Raw genomic sequence first — 26,243 nt, forward strand, 5'->3', positions numbered from 1 at the left:
AATTAAGAACATAAGAATGCCATGCTGAGTCAGATCATGGTCTATGGAACCCAGCATCCTGTCTCTGACTCTTGCCAATCTGGGTCACATGTACCTGGCAGATCCCAGGTACATGTGACCCAGGGATAGCAATGGCTTTCCTTACTCTACCTGACTAATAATGTTTTGTGGATGTTTCCCCTTGAAAGTGTCCAAATCTATTTTAAACCCTGCTGTGCTAGTTGCCTTGACCATGTCCTTTAGCAACAGATTCTACAATTTGATTGTCTGCTGAGTGAAAAAATATTTTCTTTGATTTGTTTTAAATCTGCTGGTTACTAGTTTAAAGGAGTGTCTCCTTGTTTTACTATTATTTGAAAGGGTAACTGACCACCCTTTCTTTACCTGTTCCATCCCACTTATGACTTTATAAACGACTATCATATCCTCTCTCAGCAGTCTCTTTTCCAAGCTGAAGAGAACGAACTTGTGTAGCCTGTCATCATAGGGGAGCCATTCCATCCCCTTTATCATTTTTGTTGCCCTCCTTTGCATCTTTTCTAGTTCTGCTGTGTCTTTATTGAGATGGGGCGACTAGAACTGCACAAAACACTTAAGGTGTGGTCGCACCATAGATGGATACAAAGGCAATATGATGTTTTCTGTTTTATTCTCCATTACATTTCCGATCATTCCTATTATTCTATTTGCTTTTTTGACCCACAGCATACTGAACTGAGCATTTCAATGTATTATCCACAAAGGCTTCAAAATCCTTTTTCTGGCTGGTGACTCTTAATATGGAACTCAGCATTGTGAACTTGTGGTTGAATTATTCCCCTATCTGCATCACTTTGCACATTTCCACATGAAATTTCATTTGCCATTCAGATGCCTCATATCTCATGGTCCTTCTGCAGTTCCTCAGAATATGCGGATTTAAAATCTTTGAATAATTTTGTGTCCTCTGCAAACTTGATCATCTCACTTGTTCCTACTAATGATCTTTCTCATTTGAAAAACTGACCACTTAGTTCTACCTTATTTCCAGTCTTTTAACCAGTTATCAGTCCATAATATAATTCTGCCTCCTATTACAAGATTTTTAATCTTTAGGAGTCTCTCAAATGGATATTGTCAATGCTTTCTGAAAATCAAAATAACCTATGTCAGCTGGCTTACCTTTATCTACATAGCTGTTTATACTTACAAATCTATTAGACTTTTTTGAAAGGCAAGATTTCCCTTTCCTAAAATAATGTTTGTTAGCGTCTAGTCAGATGAATTCAGAACAAGTGAGTTATGCATTCCTAGCAGCAGATGGAGACAGAGTAAACTGATATCTCAGTATATCTACCCCTGTAGCTACAACAGCCTGCCAGTATTCTCCATCTCCAGCAGATGGTGGCATGCATTTCCCCAGTGGGGATTGCTTTATTTTAAAATAAAGGAGAATTTAGAATAAAAATTGTCCCCGCTCCCCTGCGGTGATACCAAATGGTCCCTCCTCCAGTTGAGAATTTCTGAAGTGATTTCTGTGGTCTCTCAGATGTTATGCCTTGATCCAGTAGCTGGTTTTGCCAGTGTGGACTTCACTGCATGAGCAGCTAAAAGGCAGCAGGTGTAGGAAGCCGAGTGCAGCGGTGACGGCACATGCCCTCTTCACCTGCAGCTGGAGACAGTCTCTGTACTCCGCCAGGTACGGCTGAACGCTGGTAAATAGAAAAAAAAATAGAGAGAGAGATACATTCAGAGACTTAGCAGGAGGTTTTTTGTTGTACAGGTTTTCCTCCTCCCCGGTCTCTGTGCTCTGTGTGCCGGTCCCATGTTCGTTCCGCTCAGTAGGAGGACGAGGGACATGGGCAGCCTGGCGGATTGAGCAGCCTCCTTAGCTAGACCCGACTCCGAGGCTTTTCTCTGCGCGCCGTGTGGTAGGCCGCAATGGCTTGTCGCGCACTTTCTAAGGCTGCCTTCTATAAGATTGTCTGTCCGGCATGTGCATCTTGCTGTGCGTCCAGATTGTGTGCCCAGTTTTTGAGTGCACAGTGGGATCTTGTGGTCTGTGCGCCCACATTAAGCGATGTGTAGTGGCCGCGCACTTACCTATGCACACAAGTGGTACTGTGCGCTTAAATTTTGGCCACTTAGGTAACTGCCTAGGTGTGCGCGCCTAAGTGTTGGACGCATAATATCTAGCTGCCTAGCTGAGTGCCTATCTAAAAAAAAAAAACCCAGCTAGACGCACGCCTCCAGCTGCCGCTCAGCATGTTGTCTGCATCATGGCACCTGTGCCGAAGAAGCCCAAGCGTCTTTCTCTTTGCACTGCTTGTTATATATGGACGACATATATGTGCCTTCGTGTTATAGGACTTACTGGTAAGTGTTACTGCATTCTTGTCTGAGCTCAATGTTGGCTGAGTATTGCAGTGGTTATCTGTTTTTCATAAAGTTTTTTGCTAGTCTGACCACAAATGCTTTTGAAGTGAGTACTGGCAGGCTGATATAACTGTAGGGGTGTATATACCCCTACATTCAGGTTAAAGCACCGTCCTTAAGTTTTTAACTTGTACACTCTATGGTAAAATTTTTTACCGGCCTATCTTCTTTCCAGCTTGTTACAAGCTTCCAAGTTCGCTCCCCCTGTTGATTGTAACTTTGACTTATTCCTACTTATTGTTATCTTTCGTTTACGTGAATCTGTTACTCTAGTTTTTCCCTTTGTTAAATTGTAAACCGATCTGATATGGTAAATTTACTATGAAGGTCGGTATAAAAAAAACTGTTAAATAAATAAATAAATACTGTGACGTCAGTTTACTCTGTCTCTGTCTGCTGGTAGAAATGCATAACCCACTTGTTCTGGATTAATCTGATTGTCCTAAAGAAAAGGAAATTATCAGGTAAGTAGTAATTTCTCATTGACTCTTTTACATTAAGCCATGTCCGTCTATATAGCTAGTGATTTTGTTTTTAAAATAGCTTCTACTGTTTTGCCTGACACCAGTCATGTTCAATTGTCTATAGTTTTGAAGATCACCCCTGGAGCCCTTTTTAAAAATCAGTATTTAAATTGTTCACCTTTAGTCTTCTGGTATTGTGCAGTTTTAAATGATAGGTTACAGACTACTAGTAATAGGTTTGTAATTGAATATTTGAGTACTTTCAGGACTTTAGGGTGGATACCATCCAATCCTGGTTATTTGTTACTCTTTAGTTTGTCAGTTTGAAATATTACATCCTCCATGATCACAGAGATTTGTTTCAGTTGTTCAGAAGAAAGATGCTAGATGTAGTATACTTGGATTTCAGCAAGGCCTTTAACATGGTTCCACATAGGCTACTTATAAATAAATTGAGCGCCCTACGAATGGGCTCTAAAGTAACTGACTGGATTAGAAAACTGAATGCAAGGTGACAAAATGTCTTGATAAATGGAGGACATTATTAGCAGTGTGCCTTGGACTAGTTTTTTTTCAACATTTCGTGAGCAACATAGTGGAATAATTATCAGGAAAGACTTCTTTGTGCTGATGGTACCAAAATTTACAACAGGATAGACAGCCAGGGATGTGTGGAAAACATGAGAAGGAATCTAGCAAAGCCCGAGGAATAGTCTAGGGTCTAACTGTTAATATTTAATGCTAAAAAATGTAAAGTTGTACATTAAAGATGGAAAAATCCAGGGAGGGTTAAAATATGGAATCAAATTATTCTAAGTTTGAAAGAAGAGTGGCATTTGGGGATGATTGTGCATCATAATCTTAAACTGGCCAAACAGGTGGGTAAGGCGACAGCAAAAGCAGAAAAATGCTTGGGTTAATAGGGAGCAGAATGATCATCAGAAAAAAGGAGGTGATATTGCTTCTGTATAAGTCCTCATATTGGGTTCTATATACAGTTATGCAAACTTTTAACTTTTGTGACCACTCATTTTAGTTGTTTCATAATTAATTTTCTCATTCCTTTTTAAAGTTATATGCAACTGTTGAAGTTTTACATAATGTCCTCCCTCCAATGATTATGTCAAATTTGATTGCATTATGATCACTATTGCTAAGCAGCCCCAGCACAGTAACCCCTTTGCACCAGGTTGAGTGTACCAATGAGGTATCTGAAATTGTCCATTATTGTTACCAATTTATTTACTTTTTAAATTTCTGCTAGCATTTAACAGTCTCTTCCTTCATCTTGGCCAGATGGATGGTAGTATATACCCATTTAGCCCTCGCACATGAAATTTCTATCCATAAGGATTTCAGCATTTTGTTTCCTATAGGATTTTTATCCTACTTGACAGTCATTCTTTTGTTATAGTGCCACCGTTCTACCAGTTTGATCTACCCTGTCACATTAATATACTGTAATTTTTACCCTGCAATCACAGTTCTCCATGGGTTAACCTCCTTCCATCATTTCTTTGAGGTGCCTGTTATGTCTGTATCCTTGTATAATGCCATTTGTTCAAACTTTTCAATCTTACTATTCAGACTTCTAGCATTCATGTCTTTATATTTATTTGTGTTCACATCCTACTTATTAGTAGAAGATATAGGCAGATTAGAGTCATTCACATCTGTGTCTTCCTTATTTACATTCATCTGGGCTACTTCAGCTTTAACCACAACCTCTCATCTGATATATTCTAACTTTCCTATTTGCAAGTGTTATTGAATAGTACCTTCCCCAGAACCAAGCACTTTTAAGCGACTGTCTGCTTTCTCCCATAGTTTAGTTTAAAAGTTGCTCTATCTCCTTTTTAAATGTTAGTGCCAGCAGCCAAGTTTCACCCTGGTTAAGGTAGAGCCTATCCCAACAGAATAGGCTCCTCCTTCTCCAGAACGTTTCTCAGTTTCAAAAAAATCTAAAGCTCTCTTCCTTGCACCATTGTCTCATCCACACATTAAAACTCTGGAGCTCACCCTGCCTCTGGGATCCTAAGTGTGGAACAGGAAGCATTTCAAAGAATGTAACCCTTGATGTTCTGGATTTCAATTTCCTTCATAAAATCCTAAATTTACCTTCCAGAACCTCCCTCCTGCATTTCCTATATCTTTGGTACCCACATGTACCATGACAACCAGTTCCTTCCCAGCACTCTCTGTTTCATATCTTATCATTTTTGAGGGATTGGAGCAGCAGTACACTGTAAAGTGCCACTTTTTAAATCTGTGACTGTTGGTGAGTAAAGACTAAACAACATCTTTTTAGATTGGAATAGTGAAAATAACCATAAAACCTTGAAATTAACCCAGATTTTATCTAAATTTGATAACAAAGAAATTCAGTGTATGTGATCTAAAGCATAGATTCTCCCACTGTAATACCCAGCTATTTTTTGGGATATTCAGTAAAGACAGAGCATGCAAATATCTAATGCATATTTATTGTGGATATTCTGAAAAGCAGACTGGCTGTTGGTAGTCCTTGAGGACTGAGTTTAGAATCACTGATCTAGAGAATGATGTCTATGATCCATTTAGTAAAATAGTTTACATAACTAGAGGATTTTATGCCTAGAGAGGATAACTTTTAAACCACTGTGCACAGCGTCATATATGCATATATGGCTGCGTAGATTTTTGATAGTATTTTATAAACCACATCTATCACATACGTATATTTTATAGTCCGGGTGTATCTCTGTATTGCACCATATGCATGTATGTATTCATCATATTGAAAGCAAGTGTTGCAAGGTATTGAAAATGAATATTTTTCCTACCTATTTTAAAAATATATGAACATATATTTTCTCCATGGACAAGCAAGATGGACGTCTTCACACATGGGTGACATAATCAGATAGAGTCCAGCACGGAAAACTTCTTTCAGTTTCCAGAACTTTGATTTGACATATTGAGCATGCCAAGCATGCCCTATACCGTGCGTCCAAGTGGGGTCCCTCTTCACTCTGTTTTTTTCTGTGGCGTGTGTTAAGTCTTGATTTTTTTTTTTTTTTAAAAGCTTGTGGAAAAATTGTTTCCCTGATTTTTCTTGAGGTTTTGCCTCTCATTCCATCGCACCTCTTGGTCCCTTCCGTAGCCTCATTAGATAGGTTTCTCGGTGTTTTCAGGTAAGTTTTCTTTCATTTTGACCTCCCCATGGCGGCTGTACCAGTATCTTGGTGCCTTCCAATCATCGTTACCTGAACCATCGTTGTCGTTTTGCGTCCCTCTTTTTTTTGCTTCGTTCATGGCCACTACCGGTTTTCGTCGATGTCCCTGGTGCCCAAGGGCCATGTCCATCATGGACACCCATGATATATGTGTCCTTTGCCTGGGGGCATTGCATGACAACCATGGTTGTCACAAGTGTGCCCAAATGACTTCAAAGGGACGTCACGCCCAACTTGATAAGATGATGAAACTCTTCGGGCTGGGGAAGTCCAAGCATAGACACCAATGGACCTTGCAGCCACACTGATGGACAGTATGCCATCGACATCTGTGGGACCATCTGTTCTGCCAATGCCGCCGGTGGATGGGGGCACCGGAGACTGGCCACACTCAGTCTCCTCCAGGTCAAGGAAATCTGTTTCCTCATTTTTGACCTCAGCACTGGGGAAAGACTGGGCTGAGCACCGAGGGAAGCTGAGGAAGCATTGGTCACCTTCGATGCACGGTGCAGGGCACATGGATGCGCTGACTCATGCCGTGATGCCCCAAAGCGACCCCGCAGTGAAATGCGGCCATCCTCCATCGATGCCGGGGGGTCTGCAATGGTCTCCACTGGTTCCTGGTGCCAGTCGCCAATCCACTTTGGGGATCCGAGGAAGATCTGGCCACGCTTCCTTCCTCCCAGCCAGTGTTGGCTTCAGCAACGTTTGAAGAACTGGAGTGATGCATCCAGCTGGCAGTGGAATGGATGCTGCTGGGCATTTGTCCTGTGGCACCGAAGACATTGACGCAGCTCCTGTCTGCTTTAGAACCGCTGCTGGAACGGCTCAATATATTCATTGGTGTGATACCGGCCAGTTAGGGCACCAGTGCTTCCCCTGACCGATGCGGTGGTTCCTGGTTCCTCCGAGGAAGCTCTGCCTAGGCTGGCAGTGACATTGCAGCTTGCTGCCCGCCATCCAGCTTTGCTGGATCCTGCACCGGGTTTGCCGGTGACTGCACCTCTGGCCGAAGGCTGAACACCCCATCCCCTCTTGATTTCAGTGAGGATAAGGGTCCCTATGACCCCTGGGGGGATGATACTATGTAACCCTCCTCCGAGATCTCAGAGGGTCTCCCCTCAGAGCAGTTTCCTCCAAAAGAGTGATGGAGGTCCCAGCCGGAAGACTTATCCTTCCCAGGTTTTGTGCAGGTAATGGCAGAGGTCGTTCTATTTCAGTTGTTGACAGAAGATGCTAGACACAAGATGCTGGAGATCCACCAGTTTGTGGAACCTCCTAAGGAAATCATGGCAGTCCCAGTGCACGATATCCTTAAGGAGTTGCTGTTGAGGATACGAGAACACCCCCTCACAGTGCCTCCCATTAAGAGTTTGGACCCGGCAGATCCCAACAATTTCAAGCCAATTTCATCACTTCCCTTTTTGGGTAAATTAATTGAAAGCAGTGTTTTCACCCAACTGACAGACTTCATTGAGACCAAACAAATTTTGGATCCCCATCAGTTCGGATTCAGAAAATCCTTAAGTGCCGAATTTCTAATTTTGTCCCATATGGATTCGTTTAGAAGAGGTTTAGACTCAGGCCACGATAATATCTTGGTTTTACTGGATATCACAGCAGCATTCGACACAGTTGATCAAGCCATTCTTTTACACCGTCTCTGCGAGTATGGCATCTGATACCATCTTGCAGTGGTTTACGTCTTTTTTTTTTTTTTTTTGTCACATCGATTCCAATGGGTCAAGTTTGGTAACAGTCTCTTTGGGCTGAAATCACAACAAGCCTGCCCCAAGGGTCGGCCCTTTCAGCTATACTCGTTTACATGTACCTTACTCCTTTGTGCAAAGTGCTAGCTGGGTTGTGTGAGGGATATAAATTGTATGCTGACATCCAGTTTATTGTCCAGTGCATTCTTCCTGGACAGAAACGGATGACCTAGTGAATCTGCTTTAATAGATTTACACTGGTTATCCATCAACGAACGCATTAAATACAAAATCAGAATGCTTGTTCACAAGCTTCTCAGTGAGCAAAATGTAATTGGGCTAATGCTATCCTCAAATTTTACCAACCAATCAGACTACTTCATTCTTCACAAAGAGGCTTACTGGATGTTCCATCCCCAAAATTCGCCAAACTCATTACTTCTCGTGAATATGCTTTCTCCATGGCAGCAACAACTCTATGGAACTCATTTCCAATTGAAATCAGACTTTGTAATTCACTTCCTCAGTTCAGAAAATTCATTAAGACCTTTTTTTATTTAATTTAGCCTATGGTTAAGTGTACCTTACCATTTTACCTATCTGATTATTATTCATATTAATTTTGTTTTTTAAGTTTCTGTTCTTATTTATTTATATGCTTAATTTGTCTTTTATGTAACACATCCTTATTTTGATTTTAAATGCATGTTATTTTCTGTTGTTCTTGATTTAACTTGTGTATGTTATTTTGTTCACCGCCTAGGCTTTTTTAGTGTTAGGTAGTTTATAAATGCAATAAATGTAAATGTAAGAGAGCCAAGTGCTCTCGGACCCATTTTTAAGTGCCCCCAGGGAAGGACCATAGGGTATTAGACGCTCTTGGGTGGAAAGTATTCCAGGCGACCATGCTTATTGCCCACATCACCTCCTAGCAGCTCTTTATAAGTCAGTACTTGCGGGGCCTCTGGAAGCAGGTGCAGGAGATAGCTGAGCAGCTGCCTCAGCAGCAGCAGTACTCTCTTCTATTGCTGAAGCAGAAGTGTCTGAAGTGCAGAAAATACGAGGTCCGGGCAACCTATGATGATTTCAAAATGGCAGCAAGGGTATCTGCAGCGGGAATCGGCACCTGCAGAATGGCATGCCTGCGGGCCTTGGATCTCCATCAAGAGGTTCAAGAGCAGCTTGCTGATGTGCCATGTACTGGGGAAAATCTTTTTGGCAATAGGGTGAGGGGATGCGGTGGCCCAGTTGTGGGATCACCATGAGACTCTCCAACAGCTCTCTGCTGGTATTCCGAACCCATCCTGCTCATCCAAGAGGTTGGCGAGACAGGGACAGAGGAAATCTTTCTATCGCCAGAGGAGATACTGTCCTTTGTCCTGTCGATCCCATCAGCAGCATGCAAGTTCCCGCGTCCACCCCAGATGGCAGAGAGCTCCCAAGACTCAGCCACTGGCATCTCAGTCAACCCTCAGGATGGGGTTTTGACTGGATTGGAGGGAATGTGAGCCAATTGCTTGTAGCTGAGAAGCTGGATCCCCCAGTCGCGAACCAGTGGCCCAGTATAACCTTGGACCAGTGGGTTCTGACCATCATCCGTCAGGGGTACCAATTTAAAACTATTGGATGTCCTGCCAAATTGCCCGCTGTGCCCATTTTGGGGGCTGGTAGCACATCAGGAAGTACTGCTTGTGGAGCTGTCCGTCTTCTTAACGGCCAGGGCAGTCAAGCCTGTTTCACCAAGGCAAAGAGGAAGGAGATTCTACTCCAGGTGTTTCCTGATTCCAAAGAGAACAGGACTCCTCCTTACCATCCTAGACCTAAGAGCCTTGAATAAGTTTCTAAAAAAAAAAAAAAAAGAAAAGTTCAAGATGGTTTCACTGGGCATCTTGATCCCCCTTCTGCAAAGTGGGGACTGGCTATGCTCCCTCGATCTACAGGGCACATACAGCCATGTCGAGATCTTCCCAGGTTACAGGAAGAATCTCTAGCACATCTCAGGCAAAGGCCATTCAGTCCATGAGCCTGACCATCCAGGTGTTGGAATCACTATGGTTCATCAACTACACAAAGTCCAATTTCAGTCCATCACCTCAGTTGGACTTTATAGGAGCCATGCTAGACACGGCTCAGGCAAAAGCCTATGTGCCTTGTTCACGGACTTCCAGCCTGGTATCCATTGTAACACAGATCCAGGGGTGCCAGCGGCACATGATGAGGTTGTTGGGTCACATGGCCGCAACTATCCATTTCACTCCCTTGGCACTTTTACACATGCACAAAGCCCAATGGACCCTGAGGTCGCAGTGGTGCCAGGCCATACAGAGCATCCGAATCGCTCAGTCTCTTCATGACTCTTTGTCCTGATGGCCGGTATTCTCCAATCGGGACCGGGGGATCTCTTTCCAGAGTTGTCCTACACAAATTGTCCTTACCATGGATGTATCCATCCTGGACTGGGGAGCTCATATAGAGGGGCTCTGTACCCAGTGCCTCTGGTCCGCTCAGGAAAACTGTTGTCCGACCATCTTCCTGGAGCTCTGGGCGATCAGGTATGCGCTATGGGCTTTCAGAGATCGGCTGTCCAACAAAATTGTTCTGATCCAAACAGACAAGCAGGTAGCAATGTAGTATGTCAACAATCAGTGATGTACGGGATCATACCTCCTGTGTCAAGAAGCGGTCCAGATTTGGTCATGGGCCCTGTCACATGGGATGATGCTCAGTGCAACGTATCTGGCAGGTATGGAGAATATGGTGGCGGACAGACTGAGTCACACCTTCAGGCCCCACGAATGGTCCCTGAACCAAGAAGTGGCAAATAAGATCTTCCACCTCTGGGGGAGCCAGACATAGATCTGTTTGTGTGCCCCTGGAACAGAAAGGTAAATCATTTCTGTTCCCTTTGCAGGGCAGACAGCAAACCAGCCTCGGGCGCCCTTGCCCATCATTGAGGCAAGGGTCTTCTGTACACATATCCTCCAATTCCTTTGCTGGTGAAGACTCTCTTGAGGCTTTGCAAGGACAGAGGACTATGATCCTCATAGCCCCTTATTGGCTGAGACAGGTTTGGTTTCCACTCCTCTGGGAGTTATCCATCCGGAAACTGATCAGTCTGGGGACTTCCTCAGATCCCATCATGTAGGATCAAGGGAGGTTGCAGCATCCCAACCTCCAGGCCTTATCACTCACAGCCTGGATGTTGAGAGGTTAATCCTGCAACCACTCGATCTCTTAGAGGATGTCTCAGGTCCTTGTGGCTTCTAAAATGCCTTCTACTAGAAAGACTACCCACCCACCACCCCGCAGAGTTGGGTTTCTCCTTATTTTTTTCATGTATTGTTCTATGTTATAAAACTGAAGAGGGACCCTGCAGGGTATAGGGCATGCTGAACATGCTCAGTGTGCCTAGTCAGAATTCCAGAAGCTTTGACATAAGTTTTCTGTGCCGGCTTTATCTGATGATGTCACCCATGTGTGAGGACTAACATTCTGCTGTCCTAGGAGAACACCTGTTACAGGTAAGCAACTCTATTTCCACCCACTTCCTGTATTTGTCTGAGACAACATTCCAATTCTTGACTTCATTCTACCATCCCCATCCTCTAGTTTAAATGCTTGATGACATTTGATCTGATTTTCTCACTTAGGCCATCTTTACCTCCTTTTACTACTGTGTACATAACCCTAGCCCCCAATATATCCAAAGCCACATTCTTTATACTGAGTTTGAGCCATATACTGAAGTTGGGTGTATGACTTAGCCTTTCATTTCCCTTTCCATGAACAGGTAACAATTCAGAAAAGGCAATGGTCTTCACCATGTGCCTGAGCTGCATCCCTAGAGTCTGGAAATCTTTCTGTACTGCTGAGATGCTGTTTTTAGCAAAGGTCATTGGTCTCAAGATGGATAACATTTTTTTGTACTCCTTTCTCTCTTCTTTAATTGTATTGATAATCTAGTTAACATTTCTGCTAGCTGAGGATCCCGGAGGCATTTAACTGTAGTATGTCCCTCAAAATGGATCCCTAAGTAAATGCCTCTTATGATAGTCTCGCAGCAGAAGAGCTTTCTGTTATGATGTTTGATATGGGTTGGATGTCACAGACTGACTAGTGCTGGCTACCCCTCTGTTTTTTCAACTATTCAGTCTGATTTTAATCAAATCATCAACTCATGTCCTGTCTCCCTAACATATATTAAAGAACAATGTCTTCTTTCTTTTCAGATATCATTTCAGTTTCTATTACTAGAGCATCTTTGTTTTCCAATACAAAAAAGCATTCTGTATGGGTATCATTTGGAAGAGTAGGGGCCCACTAGAATCTATTTAATGTTTAGCTTACAAATCCTCTGTGTGAATGGGGGCAGATATCCTGGATGATGCACAGTTGGAGAGAGCAGATGGTTCTGGGTCACATCCTACTAGAGCCCATTGTAATCCATTTATTCCTGGTTGTCTGAATCTTCTGAGGTAGTGGGGGAAGACATTCTGGATACTCTTTTGCTAGTGGCTAATTCCTGTTGGGCCCCTTTAATTATAGCTAGTTCTGCTTTATGTTGAGCTGCAAACAGAGCAAGCTCTAAGCTTCCAGATGATCTGCTTTAAGACAAAGGCACCACAGTTATTACATTAAATAAGTCAGTGTTAATATTTCATATAGAACACCTTTAATAATGATAAAGCATAGAAATGACAGCAGAAAAGGGCCAAATGGTCATCCAGTCTGCCAGCAAGCTTAAGTTAGTATCTACTGCACCGTGTGGGTTACCCCATGCTTATCAGTTTCCCACACCGTAAAAAGTCAAGGTCCTTGTTGGTTGCTGTTTGAATCCAATTCCCCATTATGTCTTGCTGTTGACGCAGAGAGCAATGTTTGAGTTGCATCAAAGTATCAGTCTTAATGGTTAAGGGTAGTAACTGCCACATCAGCAAGTTACCCCCGTACTTGTTTCCCCAGACCGTAAAAGTCATGGCCCTCGTTGGTCGCTGTACGAATCCAATTCCCCTTTTCCCTCTGCTGTTGAAACAGAGAGCAGTGATGGAGTTGCATCAACATTATCAAGGCTTATTGGTTGAGGGGAGTAACTACCGCACCAGCAAGTTACTCCATGCACTCTCTTCTTCATTTCTATCCTTTAGCGATCTATTGTGTTTATCCTATGCCCTTTTGAATTTTCACTGTTTTGGTTTTCACCACCTACTCTGGAAGGGCATTCCAGGCATCCACCACCCTCTCCGTGAAGAAATAATTTCTGACATTGGTTCTGAGATGTCCTCCCTGGAGTTTCATTTTGTGACCCCTAGTTCTGATTTCTTTCCAACGGATAAGGTTTGATGTTTGTACATCATTAAAACCCTTTCATGTATCTGAAGGACTATATCATATCACCCCTGCGCCTCCTTTCTTCCAAAGTATATATATTCATATCCTTCAATCTATTCTCATAGGTTTTCTGATACTGACCCTACACCATTTTGGTAGCCCTTTTCCATCCTGTGTCTATCCCTTTTGAGATAAGGGCTCCAGAACTGAAAACACCGTACTCCAGGTGATGCCTCACCAAGGACCTGTACAAGGGCATCACCATCTCCATTTTCTCACTGGTTATTCCACTCTATGCAGCCCAGCATTCTTCTAGCTTTAGCTATCACCTTGTCACATTGCTTCACCATCTTCAGATAACCAGAGACTTACCCAAAGATCTTGCTCTTGGTGCCTGCACATCAGCTCCCCCCTCCACCCCACATCACATATAGCTCTTTTGGATTATCGCATCTCTGATGCATGACTCTGCATTTCTTGGCATTGAATCCCAGCTGCAAAATCTTCGACCACTCTTCAAACTTTCGTAAATCACTTTTCATTCTCTGTACTCTTTCAGATGTGTCCATTCTGTTACAGATTTTGGTATCATCCATCAATAGACAAACTTTACCTTCTATCCCTTCTGCAATGTCGCTCACAAAGATATTAAACAGAACCGGTCCCAATACCGATCTCTGTGGCACTCCACTTAACACAACTCTTTCTTCAGCGTAGGTTCCATTTACCATTACATGCTGTCTCCCATCAGTCAACTAGTTTGTAATCCACACCACCACCTTGGCGCTCACTCTCAGAGCCTTCTCATTTTGTTCACAAGCCTCCTATATGGGACAATATCAAAAGCTTTGCTGAAATCCAAGTAGATGACATTGAGTGCTCCTCTGCGATCCAATTCTCTGGTCACCCAGTCAAAAAAAAAAAAATCAATCAGATTTGTCTGACAAGACTTTTCTCTGGTGAATCCATGCTGCCTCGGGTCCAGCAACTTACTGAATTGTAGATAGTTCAGTATCCTTTCTTTCAGCAGCATCTCTATTCATTTTCCCACCACTAAGGTGAGGCTAACCAGCCTGTAGTTTCCAGTCTCCTCTCTGCTACCACTCTTATGAAGTGGGACCACAACTGCTCTTCTCCAGTCTTGCAGCACCATTCCATTTTCAGGGATCTATTGGTCATTTAGCGGACCCGCTAGGACATTTGAGTTCTCGTAGTATCCTGGGATGTACCTCATCCGGCCCCAAAGACTTGTCCACATTCAGATTTCCTACTTCTCCCCATATATACTCTTCTGTAGATGGAGTTGTGTCTAGCCTGTTCCCTTCTATGATCTCATCAACCAGCAACGGTCCTTCTCCAGGATCTTCTTTAGTGAACACCGAACTGAAGTATTTAATATTTTCACCATTTCCTTGTCTGTCTCGACACATTGGTCCTTATCACCTTTCAATTTCGCTATAACCCTTCGGGCTTTGCTTCTTTCTCTTGATATATCTGAAAAATGTATTGTCACCTCACATTATCTCTTGGGCAATCTTTTCTTCCACCTGACCTTTTGCTTTTCTGATTCCTTTTTTAGTCCCTTCATTTTCGCCAGTAATTGTTCCCTGTGTTCCTCTTTTGGGATCCTTTATACTTCCTGAACGCTGATCTTTTTGCCTTTATTTTTGCAGCCACCTTGTTACCGCTTATTGTAATTGGTTATGCGCCCTAGTAAGACTATATAGAAAAAGCAAGTTCTTTAGTAAATGGGAGAGGGGGAGGGCTTTTAAACTGTTGAAATTAGCAGTAGAAAAACAACTTTCCCATGAAAGTCATGTATTTGAAGCATTTCTGGTCTAGAACTCACTGGTCTAATGCTGTTCAGTTGCTATAACCAGCCCCCTCCTAAGAGAGAAGGCCAGCAACAATTTTTTCCCCTGTTTTTTTTATAAAGCCACAAAACAGGTTAGAATCCAAGCCTTTTACCCCCTCTTTTGAGGGTGGACTGCGTTAACAAAAAGGCACAGATTAGTCGAAATAAAGACAAACTTTATACTTGGTCCCAGATAATGAAAAAAAAAAAAAGATTTTCCCTTAGCCAGTCAGAAACCTTGTCATTCACAGATAAACCTAAAATCAAATGGCCCAGATTAATTGGGATTCACTGGCCCTATTGCTTTTTAATTGCTATAACCAGCCCCTCCCAAGAGAGAAGGCCAGGAACAATTTTCCCCTTTAATTAAATTAAAGCAGCCCACCTTAAAAGGGCACCCAATAATCCAAAAATACTTATCTGGTTAACTTCAATATTCAAAGTTAGCTGAATAAGTTATATGGCTAAATCTGAACATAGCCAAGAGCATATTCCCAGATAACTTTATCTTAATTGGCTATATGCAAATCAAAAACTAGTTAAATAGCAATTCAAAATAAAACACGCAAACAAAAAAACCTAGCAGGCCTACCAGCCCAATTCCCACCTCTCCACTACAGTGAAAGAGGCCCCCAAAATATTCCAAAAATGTTGTAGCCTCCCCTCCTTCACCCCACCTCCCCTCCAAAAAAAATGTGCAAAAAGAATTCGAAAGTAGGCTGCTTTCTAAAGCCCCCCTTCTCTTTCACTGCCAGCAGGAGTGCAGTACATTCATCGATTTCCCGGCACATTCAGCATAACTTTAATAACATTGGTAGCATGAGCTACTAGTGTTCCTGTCAAAGCAACGCCGGACGTGCCGGGAGATGGACGCATGGTGCAGAGTCACAGAGATAAGGTGCTTGGGGGGGAGGCAGTTCAGCTTGGGTTTATCGGGGAGGGGAAAAGGGTGGGCTTCAGGAGGAGGCCAACTTCAAATTCTATTTAGTAAATTTGAGGGGGGTCAGAGAGAGGTTTTTCAGGCGTTTGGGGCCCATTATGTTTTTGGAATATTTTAGGAGGCTGGAGGGGAAGGGGAATTGACCATCGTTGGGATGGGGAGGGGGAGGGTATGGCTCAGGCTCAGGCCAGCAGGTCCACTAAGTTTTCTTTTTTCTTTTTTTTAATTTTAAATTTAATTTTGTTTCACGTCTTAACTAGCTATATTTGAATGGAGCCAGTTAAGATAAAGGTATCTGGGAATATGTTGTCAGATAATTTTCAAACCGAACTGATATTCAAACCTAGCCAATTAGCTTTCATAGTTGTCTGGCTGTTTATACCCAAGGATATTCAGTGGGACATTTATCCCACTTTATATCCCTGATAACTTATCTGGCTAACTTAACCATTTTTTGAATGTTATTCTTTTGTAGAGTACCAGATTTTCTTTTTTTTTTTTTTCTCACAGATTATACAATAAGGTGAAATTAAACTGTTTTGATGGTATATGAAAATTCACCTTATTTATTGACTCCCTTTAGCACATATAGTCTTCAAAAGATGTGCCGTAGATAATTTGGTCTATCATTAAAGTGCCTTTAAAGACAGGTTGCTTTATTTCAAGAAGTGGTTGCAAGACCAGTTTTTATTTCAGTGTTAAGTTTAAGTAGTTTTTCTTTGTTTTTATAATCACTTTAATGGGACCTATTTTCCTTTTGTGGTGATTTTTATTTTTTCAGGATTCCAGTATAAGAAGTCATATGTCACGTCAGGCTTCCCAGTCAATGCCCATCCGTAACACTGGCAGTCCAAAGTCTGCAGTGAAGACGCGACAGGCTTTCTTCCTTCAGACGACATGCCTGACCAAACTTGCCCGTCAGGTCTGCAAAAACACGCTGCGGTTACGGCAGGCAGCAAGACGACCCTTTCTCCCTATTAACTGTGCTGCCATTAGGGCAGAATGTAAGATGTTTTTAAATTCTTAGCTTTTTATGTGCTGTGCTTTGAAACATGTTCTGTGATTTGTTTTCTTTTTTTTTTTTTTTTTTTTCAATAAACAATTTTTGTTTATAGGCTTTTCTTTAAAATACATATTTTTTTAAAATTGTGTGTTTGATCATGTCAATTGTATAAACCAGTAATTTAAGGTGGTAATGCAAGCACCCAGGAAAAGAAATTCAATCTAGTGTGAGAATAAAAGCTGGTTCTAAAAAGGAATATTGCAGTTATATTAATTTCATTGTTTAGCAATTTATTCACAGTTATGCTGCTCAGTTATTGTAATACCAGCATGTACAAATAACAAAACAATATTATGAGAAACTTTCATATTGACAGGTTTTATTTTTATGAGAGATGGTACGCACTTGGTGTGCTAAAGTAGTACCCATTTTGTCTCTTTTGGAAAAAAAAAAAAAAAAAAAACCAAACCATACAGTTTGTAAAGTTTGATATAATTAACATTTTGTTTCCCGTTTATTATGTTTCAAAAAATATGGTAGTTAAATTGTGAAAGGAAGATATAATTTATTAGTATTGCACATTATGAAACTTGAATCACACATGCACTCTTTCGTATTATCGTTTTTATGTTATGTCCCTTTACAAGACAAAAGACACTTTGGGGGGGGGGGGAGGGGGGAGTGTTCAGCTGGATACAGTGATGGTCAATTTGTTATTTTTTGTTAACCCTTTAACAATAAGGCATATAATTATTAAAAAAAAAAAATAATAATAATAATACCGTGAACAATGTAGTGACAAAATAAACTGCATGCATACATATTTTAATTTGTTTTCATAATCAATTATACCATGGGATTGGGTTTAGTAATTTTGTCAGTGATAGAATTAGTGCATTAATCAGTCTTGGTGATGCATTTCAGCAGTGAGCCATGGCATTATGTGCTTTCTGATACATTTAAAATGTAAAGTTTATGTCCATGTTGTTTTGTGCTGCTTAAAAATTTTAGGTAAGCTAGTCCTTGAATCCAGAAGAGCTACTTTTGATGCCTAAGGTTGAGAAACACTGGATCAGTGCATGTCATTAGAATATATCACTTTCAGATATTAATGATTAGATGGAACTCAATGTAGATATAAACTGGACAGCCACATCCAGGTTGGTGTGATGGTGTCGGGAGACAATGACCATACGCACTTGGGACACCATACACAATAACTGAGCGACAAGGATTTGGTGAAATAGGCCGCAGCTTTATTATAAAAATGATACAATAAAACTCTCTGGAAACTGAGCCATAACTGAGAGACCAACCAGCGGTCACTTGGCAGGCAGTGCATCACTCTGGACTCTGAGGCTCGCCATTGCCAAGCCAAAGCCCTGTCCTCACGAGAGGTTCTCACTCCTCGTGGGTTTTCCGTTCAGCCCCCCACGCACAAGCAAGGCAACTGCCCACTTGGGCAGGACATCAGGTCTGCCATCAAGCCAGGGCCGCCCGACCCTGACGGCAGACATTTCCTAGCAGACTAGGTACAGTGTACCGGTGATACCCTGCACTACCTCCAATTAGAAACAAACCCCCCCCCCTCCCGTCTCGGGTACCCCCCACCAAAGCTGCGACAATGCAGGAACATAATATCTGAAACAACGCCAAATACAGGAAAAGCTAACAAGGTCACTAAACGCAGGTGCTGGAAGAGGAAGGGTGGGAATGAAGAAACAGCCTGTAGCACGGGGAGCAGGAGCATAATAGACGGCTTGGGTTCAGTGTCCCGTAGACCTGCCTCCCCAAGCGGCAAGTCCCGCCCCTCAGACCGCCTGCCTATTCAAAAGCCCCCAGTGGGGCAGCCCCATGCTGCCTGGCATTGCTCTGCGCCCCCCCCCTGGGACTTCTCCGCACGGCCTCCTGATTGGCTCTCCCCCTCCCTTACCACCCTCACACTCCCGGCACGACGCCATAGCTGCGACGTGTTCGCACACAATATGTTCAAACGTGGCCAACATTCTCAAACCGAGAGCACAAGGGAAACCCTGGATTGGCCCGACACTGCGTTGCACGTGGTAAGTGGCACGGCCCGACTCGCCCCCACCGGCTCTGGGCACAGCACCAGTTTATATGCAGCATCCGCACACCGGCCCGGTGCCGCTCTCAGTGGCAATTTTACATTTCACTTCCATTGCTGACATAAGTCATGACACAGGCTGTATGTAGTGACTACATAGATTGGTAGGTACACAGTGTTGATTTAAATTTCTAACTTCTTGATACTGAGGGTATACTGTGGTAATAGAATACAAGCTAACCTTTTGGCATATCTTTGTTTCTCCTGGAACCAATGACTTCCATTGCAGAGGCTCACAATGTGTTAATCATTGTCAAAATTGCAACCAATGACTTAAACAATTTTGCTGTGAAGATATTGTTTTACTTTTTAGTGGCAAAATATACATCTATTAATTACACTAAAATTATTTCTATTTCCCTCATGTTTGCAGAATTGTCTGTAATTTAATTTTTTTTAATTTATATGGCAAAAACAGATTGTAGGAAACTTGCAAGTCTCAAAATCAATGCAAAAAACTGTTTATTATTAAATGATATATGTAGACTGCAAAATCAAGCAATTAATTTTCCAGTCAAGAAAAATAGTAATGTTGGTTACTTAGTTTTAGATTTTAGTGGGCTATGTTTTATCATATCTTAAATTGCATGCTCTGCTACTGCTAGCACAAAATTAAAGCAGGGATCTCAGAAATTCCTCCCTATTTTGGAAGTAGGGAGCTGCTTGACATTGAGTGCTTGGTTTTTAGTAGGAATAAAGTGCTCTCTTAAAGAGAGTTCATTTCATACGGGCCGATACAGTAAAATGCGCGGGAGACCCGGTGCTCCAAGGCGAGCGCCCACTCTCTTGACGCGTGCCCATGGTAACAAGCAGGCGCTAGGGACACTAGCACGTCCCTAGCGCCTCCTTATTGACAGCGGGTTTGACAGCCAACACTTAATTTTACCAGCGTCTGTTGTCGAACCCGCTGACAGCCACGGGTTCGGAAAATGGACGCCGGCAAAATTGAGCGTCTGTCTTCCAACCCGCAGGCCGTGGGCAGATTTTTTTTTTTTATGATTTTTTTTATTTTTGGGCCCTCTGACTTAATATCACTATGATATTAAGTCGGAGGGTGTACAGAAAAGCAGTTTTTTCTGCTTTACTGTACACTTGCCCGGTGCTGGCCGAAATTAACTCCTGCTTTTGGCAGGAGTTAATTTCTGAGAGTAAAATGTGCAGCTTGGCTGCACATTTTACTTTCTGGATTGCACGGAACTAACTAATAGGCCCATCGACGACATGCATTTGCATGTTGCAGGCGCTATTAGTTTCGGGGGGGTTGGCAGCACGTTTTCCACGCGCTATTACCGCTTACTGCATCGGCCCAATAGTGTGCTAGAGGTTAAAAGTTAGCCTTCAGTTGAGGGGGAGCTGCCTTTCATCTGGACAATAAATCGCCTTGAATTTTGAGCATGGAGTTCCCCCTTCTCGTGGTACAAAATGGTACCAATATTTAAAGCCAGCAGAGGGTCTGATTTTGTAGCTCGATTCCTTTTGTATTAGGACATTTTGAAACACAGGGACCAATTTTCAATAGGAGGTTCTGCTTCATTCTAGCCAGTTAAGTTTTAGCTGGCTAGATCTGTATGACGCTGCAGCAGCAACCTAGTTGCTAGGTTGTGACTGAAAATTTGCCAGATCTAGCCAACTAAAACTTGTCAAGTTACATTTAAGCCTGTTATTCCTACTCACAGGGATAATTGTCTAACTTAGCCAACTAATGCTGAAAATTAGTGTTAGCTGGCTAAGTTGTTTCCCTGACTGGCCTATGCCTCCCTGGCCATTTAGAATTTGAGTAGCTAAATTTAACTGTCTGGTGGTTTTCAAACGGGTTTATCTAGAACCTTAATGGTACTTGAGCAGTTAGATCACTTTAAAAAATCTACCTTGTAGAATTACTTTTGTTTTCTCTAGTTTTATTATCTTTTATAGAAATAGGAAGCAAAGGTATTTGCTTCTGTATATCAAGTTGGGACAGTGTCTCTTTGTATATGATTCAGGATTTCAGTGTTTTTCAAGTGAAAAGCAGAGCACATTCAACACCTATTCTTCATTGCATTGCCCAGTATCCTAGATGCACATTGATTTTGTTTGCAAATAATTATTAATAATTAATATCAGTAACAAATTCAGATTGCATTTGTTTTGTCTTATCTACGTCAGGGTCAGCAGAACACCTTTTTGGTTGTGAGAGCAAACAAAACAACCTCTGCCCCTGCTCCCCCAAGCTCCCTAGTTGATGCCATGTGGGACAAAAAGTTGGTTGAGCCAGGGCCCCAGTGGCCCACCCCAGTCCGCTGCATATGAACTGTCATTTTCTACTGAAGACTTTTCGTACTTTTAGGAGTAAGGATTTATGTGCATAAAGTAGAATATATCATAGCAATTTTTAAAAGCCCATTTATGCTTAGGGGATCATTTTCAAAAGGATTTACACACTTAAAACTGGGTATTTTGCAAGTAAAAGCACTTTAAGTGCACAAGTGGGCTTTTGAAAATTGCTATGATATGTGCTATTAAATTATCGATAGGTTTTATGTGCATATGTGCACATTAAGTACATAAATCAGCTTTTAAAAATTGCTACGATTTGCTACTTTTATGTGCATAAATCTTTTTGTAAACTATCCCTTTAAAATGCACTTTTGCACATAAAACCTATTGATAATTTAATAGCGTATATCATAGCAATTTTCAAAAGCCCACTTATACAGATAAAGTGCACTTACACACGTAAAACCCAATTTTCAGCGTGTAAATGCTTTTGAAAATTGCCCCCTTATGTTTCATTTTGTTTAAAGTATTGTATATACCTACTGCTAAATGTTCTATGAGGTCAAATTTACTAGGTAATAAAATAGTTAAGAACTTCTTGATGAATTTGTGTAAATGAAAGAGCAGAACAAAGGCAAAGCATTTGATATGGTGAGATTAATCAGTCCTTTATCTGTGCTTATTTTTAAGCTGTGTGAATTTTCTTCTCAGAAGCAAAAGTTTTATGCCTAATTTTCCATTTTGTATGAGATATTTACCCATAGATTATTGCTGGTCATAATAAAACACTTATAAAACTGTCAGACCTTAGTGTCTGTCTGCTATTGTACACTTCCTGCTATTGAGCTTTTGCACCTAATTGGTTTTAATTTTGCTTGAGAAGTCTGCTTTGATAGGACTATTATTTATTCCTCCTTCAGAAATACTTTGCTATTGCCTTCTGCCCCAGAGATAAATTAAGAGCATGCATGTGGATGTGTAACACTGATTATATAGGTGTTCTTAAATTAAAACAGTTTATTGAATATCCTGTTACAAAATTCAGGTGTTCATGCTTTAAAATGTGTAACTTTTTTACATGGTCAAGAAGGGAAGAAACTATTTTCTTCTTGCTTTTTTTTTTTTTTTTTGCAAGACTGCAAATTGTCCTAAATGTAAGCAGTTTTTAAAGAAAACTGGTTTCAGTATTTTTTGTAGAGTCAAAATATGAGATTTGCTGAAATAGTCAGAATTTGTTTAGATCTTTGAGTCATAGCATTGTAGTAACATTTACTGTTAAATATTACTTGTGGCTTTGGTTATGAAATTCTTAATAGAAGGGGAGATCAAAATGAATTCTTAGCTATAAAGACCAGTCTAAGGAACCTAGTTTTAGTGCTTAGAATAGTTTAAAAAGAAAACCCACAAAACATTCATATATGCATATGTGATTTGTATAAATTTTTGCTATTTAAAAAGTCAGTATTCATATGCACTTCTTTCAAAACAGCACCACAGGTATGACTGATTGTTGTTGATATTTTTTTATTTGATCTTACATTATGGGCCAGGATTACATTTATGGCAAAATCTGCAAAAAGTTTGAAAGTCAGTTTTCTTGTACAGTTTTGAAAGAGTGCATCTTTTGCCCAGTTAAATTTTTTTTCCAATATCTGAAAGGAAACAAAATTCACAGTAAAACTGTGAAAGCAAAACCTTTGCAAATGTGCTGTATCAGGGTAATATTCAAAGGAAAATGTAAATGTAACATACTGCCATAGCAATTTTTAAAAGCTCAATTTGCATTAAGTGCACTTAAAGTGGGTAAAACCTAGTGACAATTCAATAGCCTTTGAAAATTGCTACAATAAATGCTAATGAATTATCACTAGGTTTTACCCACATTAAGTACACTTGATGTAGATGGGCTTTTGAAAATTGCTACAGTAGTATGTTACATTTATATTTTCCTTTCAAACTTACTTTCTGTGACTTTTGCTTAAAAGTATGGAGGTAATTTACAAAAGTATTTATGTAGAAAATGCGGCTTTTCAAAATTCCTGGGGGTCATATGTGTAAAAGTACGCACGGAAGCGATTGTGTGCATACTTTACTGCATGCTGCTAAAAGGTATTCCAGTGAGCAAGTCAGGGTAGAGAAATAATATACATGCATTCTTTAGATTTTTGAAAATATGCATGTTTGCGTGAACATTTACACCTGCTCATTAGTTTGTGTAAATGTGTGCACTTGCTCCATGCAAATGTATATGCAGTCTTGCTAATTTTCAAAGAATAATTTTCTTATACTTAGAAAATTTGGGCTCTTTAAAAATTGGGCTTATTAAATTTAAGAATTTGGTAATTCTTTTCTGTGGACTTTTTCACGTCCGACATATGTAGAAAATTGATATAATGTTTTGAAATTGATCAAGAAAACTTGTTACAGGCTTTTTGCATATTTTTTTTTAACATGGCTTTTGTCCAGAATATAATTATTTCCCCAAAATATTTGTTGACATATTAGTCTTAGGGAAAATAAGATGCTTTGGAAGTTTGTGATGCATATTAAAATTTTAATAAATTCACTTTTTGAAATAATTTGGCAGATAGAAACGGAACAGGAAGATCTCTTTTATACATAGTGTAAACTTTTGTATACTCAGTAACATATACGTTTGTAAACTTTATGCTTTCCTTATAAGTAGTATCTCAACTTGCAAGGTATCTTTAATTGTGGTAAAAAATTAGACCAAAGATGATCTAAGCATGTCTTGGAGGGCTGGGGGTTGTAAGGCCAAGTACTTTCCCTTTTTTACTTATGGGAAAATCCTTTTCTAAATTAAGTCCTAGATTATTTTTGTGTTGTCGTTTCTAATAGATTCTCTGTAGAAGTTATATGCTGTCCTTTGTAATAATTCATTTTATTAGGTCATGAATGTATATAACAAAAAAGGGTAGATTTTATAAATTTACGCGTGCGCGTACTTTTGTTCGCGCACCAGGCGCGAACAAAAGTACGCTGGATTTTATAAGATACATGCGTAGCCGCGCGTATCTTATAAAATCCGGGGTCGGCGCGCGGAAGGGGGTGCACATTTGTGCAACCTGCGCGTGCTGAGCCCGGCGCGCGCTGCCTGTTCCCTCCGAGGCCGCTCCGAAATTGGAGCGGCCTCAGAGGGAACTTTCCTTCCACCCCCCCCCGGCCCTATCTAACCCCCCCTACCTTTGTTGGCAGATTTACGCCTGCCGAAAGAGGGTGTAAATCTGCGCATGCCAGCGGGCTGCTGGCGTGCCATCACCCGGCCCGGGGGCTGGTTCGGAGGCCTCGACCACGCCCCCGGGCCGGCGTCACGCCCCCGACATGCCTCCCGCCCCACCCCGAAATTCGTGCCACCCACCCGACACGCCCCCAACATGCCCCCTTTGCAAAGCCCCGGGACTTATGTGCGCACTGCCGAGCCTATGCAAAATAGGCTCGGTACGCACAGGGGGGGTTTGGGGTAGGTTTTCGGGGGGTACACGCGTATCTTACATGCGTACCCCTTTGAAAATCTACCCCACAGCATCTCATAATTAGTGCCTGACAGAAATAACACATATCAGCTTGGACTGTTTGGGGTAATTTTCAAAAGCACTTGCTTAAAGCCTGATTTTATGAACTCAATATTCAAAAGTATGTGCGAGGCATCAAATGCATGCATTAGTGGGCCCACATAGACTTAAGCTACTGTTGTCTATGTTTGCCCTCCCATCACTGTGGGCCCTCCCATCACTGTGTGATGGGAGGGCCCACAGTGATGGGAGCAGCCCAATTTATAAAAAAAACCCACATATTTCTGCCACGAAAGTATGCACATGTAAATTTGTAATGCAGGAAAATGTATACTTTCTCTCCCCATTTTATTTTTAAAAAAAAGTGTGTATATTTTACAAATTAAAGGCAAAGGCAAGTATTTTATGAAGTATGCACATAGGGCTAGATTTTAAAAGCCCTGCGCGCGTAAATCCTCCCGGATTTACGCGCGCAGGGCACTTGCGTGCCGGCGCACCTATTTTGCATAGGCCGCCGGCGCGTGCGTAAGTCCCGGGGCTTCATAAAAGGGGCGGGAGGGAGCGTGTCCAGGGGGCGTGGCATCGGTTTGGGGGCAGGCCGGGAGGGCGGTCCCGAGTCCCCCGGCACTGCAGCCTGTGCCAGGGGATGCGAGGCGGCACGCGCAAATTACGCCTGCTTCAAGCAGGCGTAACTTGCCCAGCAAAGGTAGAGGGGGGGATTTAGGTAGGGCCGGGGGGTGGGTTAGGTAGGGGAAGGGAGGGGAAGGTGGGGGGACGCGGAAGGAAAGTTCCCTCCGAGGCCGCTTCGATTTCGGAGTGGCCTCGGAGGGAACGGAGGCAGGCTGCGCGGCTCGGCGCACGCAGGCTGCCGATTTTGCGCAGCCTTGCGCGCGCCGACCCCGGATTTTATAAGATGCGCATGGCTACACATGTATCTTATAAAATCCAGCGTACTTTTTAAAGATCTACCTCAGCCTTTGCTTATGATAATGCATAATTTTGTGGGTACTTGGACTCACCAGTTTGTTGATACCTCCTCCACTTCACCCAGACCTTCAAGGTTCACCTAGACCCACCAACAGTTTACCATGAAACCCCCACCAGTTCACTCAGACTTCCCACCCAAAAGCTACAGACACAAGGGATTTTTGAAATTATACGTGAAAATCCACTCTCACAGATTTACTCCATTTCTCAAGCAGGGGAAGAGGATGAGGAGGTTCCATGTGCATCCATAAATTTTCAAAGCTGATTCATGTGTATAAATCCACTGAAAATTCTGGCTAAAGTCTGCGGGTAAAGAGTACTTGCAGACTTTTAGCCTATGCGAGGTATTTGAAAATTATCTTCTTTGTCATACTTGTTGCAGTGGTCCTTATGTTGTTCATGGAGCTTCGTGT

At 41.9% G+C, this 26,243-nt stretch overlaps 1 protein-coding gene across 2 annotated transcripts in view; it reads left to right on the forward strand.

Annotated features, from left to right (window-relative positions):
• Positions 1 to 26,243, forward strand: part of MTA3 (metastasis associated 1 family member 3) — a 525,799-nt gene that overhangs the window by 297,105 nt on the left and 202,451 nt on the right. For both annotated transcript variants that reach the window (XM_029593316.1, XM_029593317.1), the window contains exon 14: positions 16,708 to 16,930. In XM_029593316.1, the coding sequence (XP_029449176.1) occupies positions 16,708 to 16,930 (223 nt within the window). The remainder of the gene's footprint in view (positions 1 to 16,707; positions 16,931 to 26,243) is intronic.

Source organism: Rhinatrema bivittatum, chromosome 3 (assembly GCF_901001135.1).
Source record: "Rhinatrema bivittatum chromosome 3, aRhiBiv1.1, whole genome shotgun sequence".
Classification (NCBI taxonomy): Eukaryota; Metazoa; Chordata; class Amphibia; order Gymnophiona; family Rhinatrematidae; genus Rhinatrema; species Rhinatrema bivittatum.